The 2,005-nt window shown below is 68.7% G+C and overlaps 1 protein-coding gene across 1 annotated transcript in view; it reads right to left on the reverse strand.

Annotated features, from left to right (window-relative positions):
- Positions 1-15: 15 nt before the first annotated feature.
- The window catches only part of LOC112963265 (filamin-C-like), a gene marked incomplete at its 3' end in the record, with an annotated part of 21,742 nt that continues 19,752 nt past the window's right edge, over positions 16-2,005 (reverse strand). The window contains 3 exon segments of the mRNA XM_026060172.1: positions 16-183; positions 952-1,112; positions 1,797-1,959. Coding sequence (XP_025915957.1) covers positions 16-183; positions 952-1,112; positions 1,797-1,959 — 492 coding nt within the window.

Here is a 2,005-nt window from a genome sequence, read left to right on the forward strand (position 1 = left end):
CCCCCCCCCACATACCGGAGGGGCCAAGCAACGTGACCTCGAGGGGGGCCAGCCCCGCCGAGCTGCAGTCCACGGTGAAGGTCTGGGGCACCCGCGCCCGCACGCTGGGGCCCAGCCCCGGCCCCGAGCACTTCACCTTGCTGGGGTCCACCACGTCCTTCACCGGCACCCGGAACGGGCTCCCTGGGGAACGGGCATACGGTCAGCACGGGACAGCGTGGGACCATGGACAGCGTCGGCGTGGGGTCAGCACAGCCATGGGGACAGCACGGACACAGGGACAGTATGGACACAGGGACAGCACAGGCGCGGGGTCAGCACGAGTGCAGGGTCAACATGTACACAAGGACACCATGGGCACAGGGTCAGCACAGGCAGGGAGTGAGCATGGGCAGCAGGTGGACACGGACATGAGAACATCGTGGGCACAGGGACACCATGGGCAAGGGGCAGCACAGGTGTGGGGTGAGCATGGGCACAGGATGAGCGCGGGTGCAGGGTTGACATGGACATGAAGATGCCATGGGCACAAAGACAACACAGCCACAGGGACACCGCAGGTATGGGATCAGCATGGGCATGGGGTCAGCATGGACATGAGGACACCCCGGACATGGGATCAGCGTAGACACGGGGACACCATGGGCATGGGATCAGCATGGCTGCAGGGTCAACACAGACATGAGGACACCACGGGCACGGAGACAGCATGGGCACAGGGACACCAGGGCCATGGGGTCAGCATGGACGTGGGGACACCACAGGCATGGAGACAGCAGGGGGACAGCACTGTGGCAGCATGCTCACAGGGTTGTCACCGGCACAGGGTGGCACAGGCACCATCCCACAGCCACCACCACCCAGGACCCCCCTCTGCCCCACAGCCACGCTAGTGCCCACCACCGCCCCCAATTCCCATTCCCGGTCCCCATCCCCGTCCCCCTGGCGCACCGGGAATGGGGTGGCCACCRAAGGTGATGTTGACGTCGTAGTCGCCGGGGGTGAAGGGGATGTACTCCACGGTGCAGCTCCCGTCCTTGTTGTCCTTGCACGACATCTTGGCCTCCGAGGGGCCCTCGATGGCCAGCCCCAGCCCCCCGGTGCCTGCGCCCCTGGGGGACATGGGGGACGTTGAGGGGCCAGGCACCCCATGGCCACGGGCCCCCTGATTGGGCGTCCCCAAGGCTGGGCAGAGCCGGTGGCCACGGCTCGGGTCAGGACATGGCAGGGGACAGGGTGGCACTGGGACCCGTTGCCAGCAGTGGACACGGGTGCCACGGTGGGGTGGGAGGATGCCACGGCTCGTGGCAGGGGGACGAGGTGCCACAACGGTGGCAGGGCTGGCTCCTGGAGAGGACGGGGTGCCACGCTGGTGATGGAGGCACCACCCTTGTGGCAGGGTGCCGTGTCCACGGGGGGTACCAGGGGGTGCCATGTCCACGGCAGGGTGACAGAGGTGCCACGTGCACGGCAGGGGGATGGAGATGCAACATCGGTGGCAGGCTGACGGGACCTGTCACGCCAGTGGCAGGGCGCCGTGTCAGTGGCAGGGGGGAAGAGAGGTGCCACCTCGGTGGCGGGGTGCCACGTCCACAGCAGCGTGACAGAGGTGCCACGTCCATGGCAGGGTGTCGCATCCACGGCAGGGGGATGGAGATGCCACATGCGAGGTGGAGCGACAGAGGTGCCACGCGCGCGGCAGGGTACCACGAGCACGGCGGGGGACGGAGGTGCCCCGTACGCCGTGGGGGACGGAGGTGCCACACGCACGGCCGAGGGACGGCGGCGGTCCCTACCTGGTCTCCACGGTGAAGCGGTTGGCCTTGTTGACGAGGCCGCCCTCGAGGCCGGGGCCGTGGGCCCGCACGCGGCTGGGGTCGCAGCCCTCGGCCACCGCCACGCGGAAGGGGCTCTTGGGCACCGCCACGTCCTCGTAGGTCACCTCCACGCGGTGCACGCCTGGGGACGCGCCGTCAGCTCCCGGACGCCTGGGTCCCCCCGAGGG

Source organism: Apteryx rowi, unplaced genomic scaffold (genome assembly GCF_003343035.1).
Source record: "Apteryx rowi isolate R43461 unplaced genomic scaffold, aptRow1 scaffold_1656, whole genome shotgun sequence".
Classification (NCBI taxonomy): Eukaryota; Metazoa; Chordata; class Aves; order Apterygiformes; family Apterygidae; genus Apteryx; species Apteryx rowi.